The 1,712-nt window shown below is 56.6% G+C and overlaps 1 protein-coding gene across 1 annotated transcript in view; it reads left to right on the top strand.

Annotated features, from left to right (window-relative positions):
- Positions 1 to 1,234, top strand: part of LOC310788802 (potassium voltage-gated channel subfamily KQT member 5-like) — a gene marked incomplete at its 3' end in the record, with an annotated part of 171,889 nt that extends 170,655 nt beyond the window's left edge. Inside the window, exon 17 of the mRNA XM_083650376.1 lies at positions 122 to 1,234. Coding sequence (XP_083506502.1) covers positions 122 to 1,234 — 1,113 coding nt within the window. The remainder of the gene's footprint in view (positions 1 to 121) is intronic.
- Between the last annotated feature and the right edge of the window lie 478 nt (positions 1,235 to 1,712).

The following is a 1,712-nucleotide window of genomic DNA, read 5'->3' as shown; positions in this document are numbered from 1 at the left end:
TCTCTCTCTTTCATTCTCTCTCTCTCTCTCTCTCTCTCTTTCTCTCTCTCTCTCTCTCTCTCATTCTCTCTCTGCCCCCTCGCTGTGCTCACCCTCTCCTCCTGTTCTTTCCTTCCTATAGGTAACCTCCATCGAGTCCAAGTTGGACTCTTTGCTGGAGGTTTACCGCCAAGTCCTACAGAAAGGCCCGTCGGCACTCGCCCTGTCCTCCCTGCCCCTGTTTGAGCTGGACAACCAACAGCACCACAACTCGGACTACCAGAGCTCCGTCATCGGCAGAGATCTCTCCTCGTGCTCCCCCCAGGGAGGTGATCTGATCGGGGGGGGAGGAGACAACGACGATGGCGTTCCCCGGTCCCGCTGCGCCAAAGGGCGCCCCAGGGGCTGGCGGCTCATCCTGGCTCCCGCCGAGGACGACCTCCCCCCAGACTCTGCGCCCCCCTCCTACCCCCCCTCCACAGCCTCCCTCACCCCTTCGCCACTGCTGCCCCCCGACAGCCCCTACCCAACCCTGGTCGCCCCGAATAACACCTCCAAAAGAGCACACTTCCCTGATCTGCCACCACCCCCACCTCCTTCAACGGGAGGTTTCACCCTGCAGCTGCCCCCGTCCCACCACCGATACCCCGCTGACCCCATCCTGGACGCCATCTCAGATGGAGTGGCGGGGGAAGAGCGGAGCCTGCTGGGCCCCTGTGTCGTCCTGGGATCCAGTGTGGAGGATGATGACGAGGAAGGGGACAGTGAAGGAGGCCCTGCCCAGGGAAAGGTGCAGCTGCGGGGAAAGCCGTGCTTGAAAGACGACGGGGTCTGGAGGAGACATATGAGCCTGGAGGTCAACCCCCTGCTGCTGCTCTCGTCCAGCCCAGACGGGAGGACCTCTGACTGGGGAGGCGTCGGTCGGGGGAAATCCCTCTCCGCGCACAACCTCAGCCAGCCTACGACCAACCGCGGCCCCGCGCTCAGCGACAGCAGCAGTAGCGGCGGTTCCCGCGGCAACACCCACGGTAACCTGAGTAACTGGGACGAAACAGAACTCTTCATCGGTGAGTGCAAGCTGGAGCCGGCGGAAGAGCACTTTAACTTCCTGTCCCAGGGAGCGGACTTCCTGTCTGCCGGCGGCCCCCCTGCTCTCCTGCGGACTGTGGAGGACGGATCAAACAGTCAGGCTGCCGCGCACGCCAAGGCCAGCGCAGAGTCACTCAGTCAGCCGCCACAGATACAGCTAACATAACCTCCTTCTCACACACGCACACATACACTCACATAACATAACCTCCTTCTCACACACGCACACATACACTCACATAACATAACCTCCTTCTCACACACGCACACATACACTCACATAACATAACCTCCTTCTCACACACGCACACATACACTCACATAACCAGTGTTGGGGGCAGCTACTTTGAAACGACAGCACGCTAAAGAGAAACGTCATCTTGTTAACTAAAGTACTTTCTTTGAGTCACTCAAAAATGATCTGGTACATGTATGTCATATGACTGCAGAAATGACCACCTGAGTAGCAGTGTTGGGCAAGTTACTGAAAATTGGTCATTAGTTACAGTTAGTAGTTACTTCTCTCAAAAAGTAATTGAATTGAACTTTTGCGTTACTTTTAAAAGTCTGCTTCGATTGTTATTAATGCACACATTATGTTAGTGTTGCTGTGCCACAGTGTGGCATTGAACGTTCACTTATTG

Source organism: Poromitra crassiceps, assembly GCF_964638095.1.
Source record: "Poromitra crassiceps genome assembly, chromosome: 14".
Classification (NCBI taxonomy): Eukaryota; Metazoa; Chordata; class Actinopteri; order Beryciformes; family Melamphaidae; genus Poromitra; species Poromitra crassiceps.
Note: the sequence above shows the minus strand (reverse complement) of the source record. Positions and strands in the feature narration are given on the sequence as shown.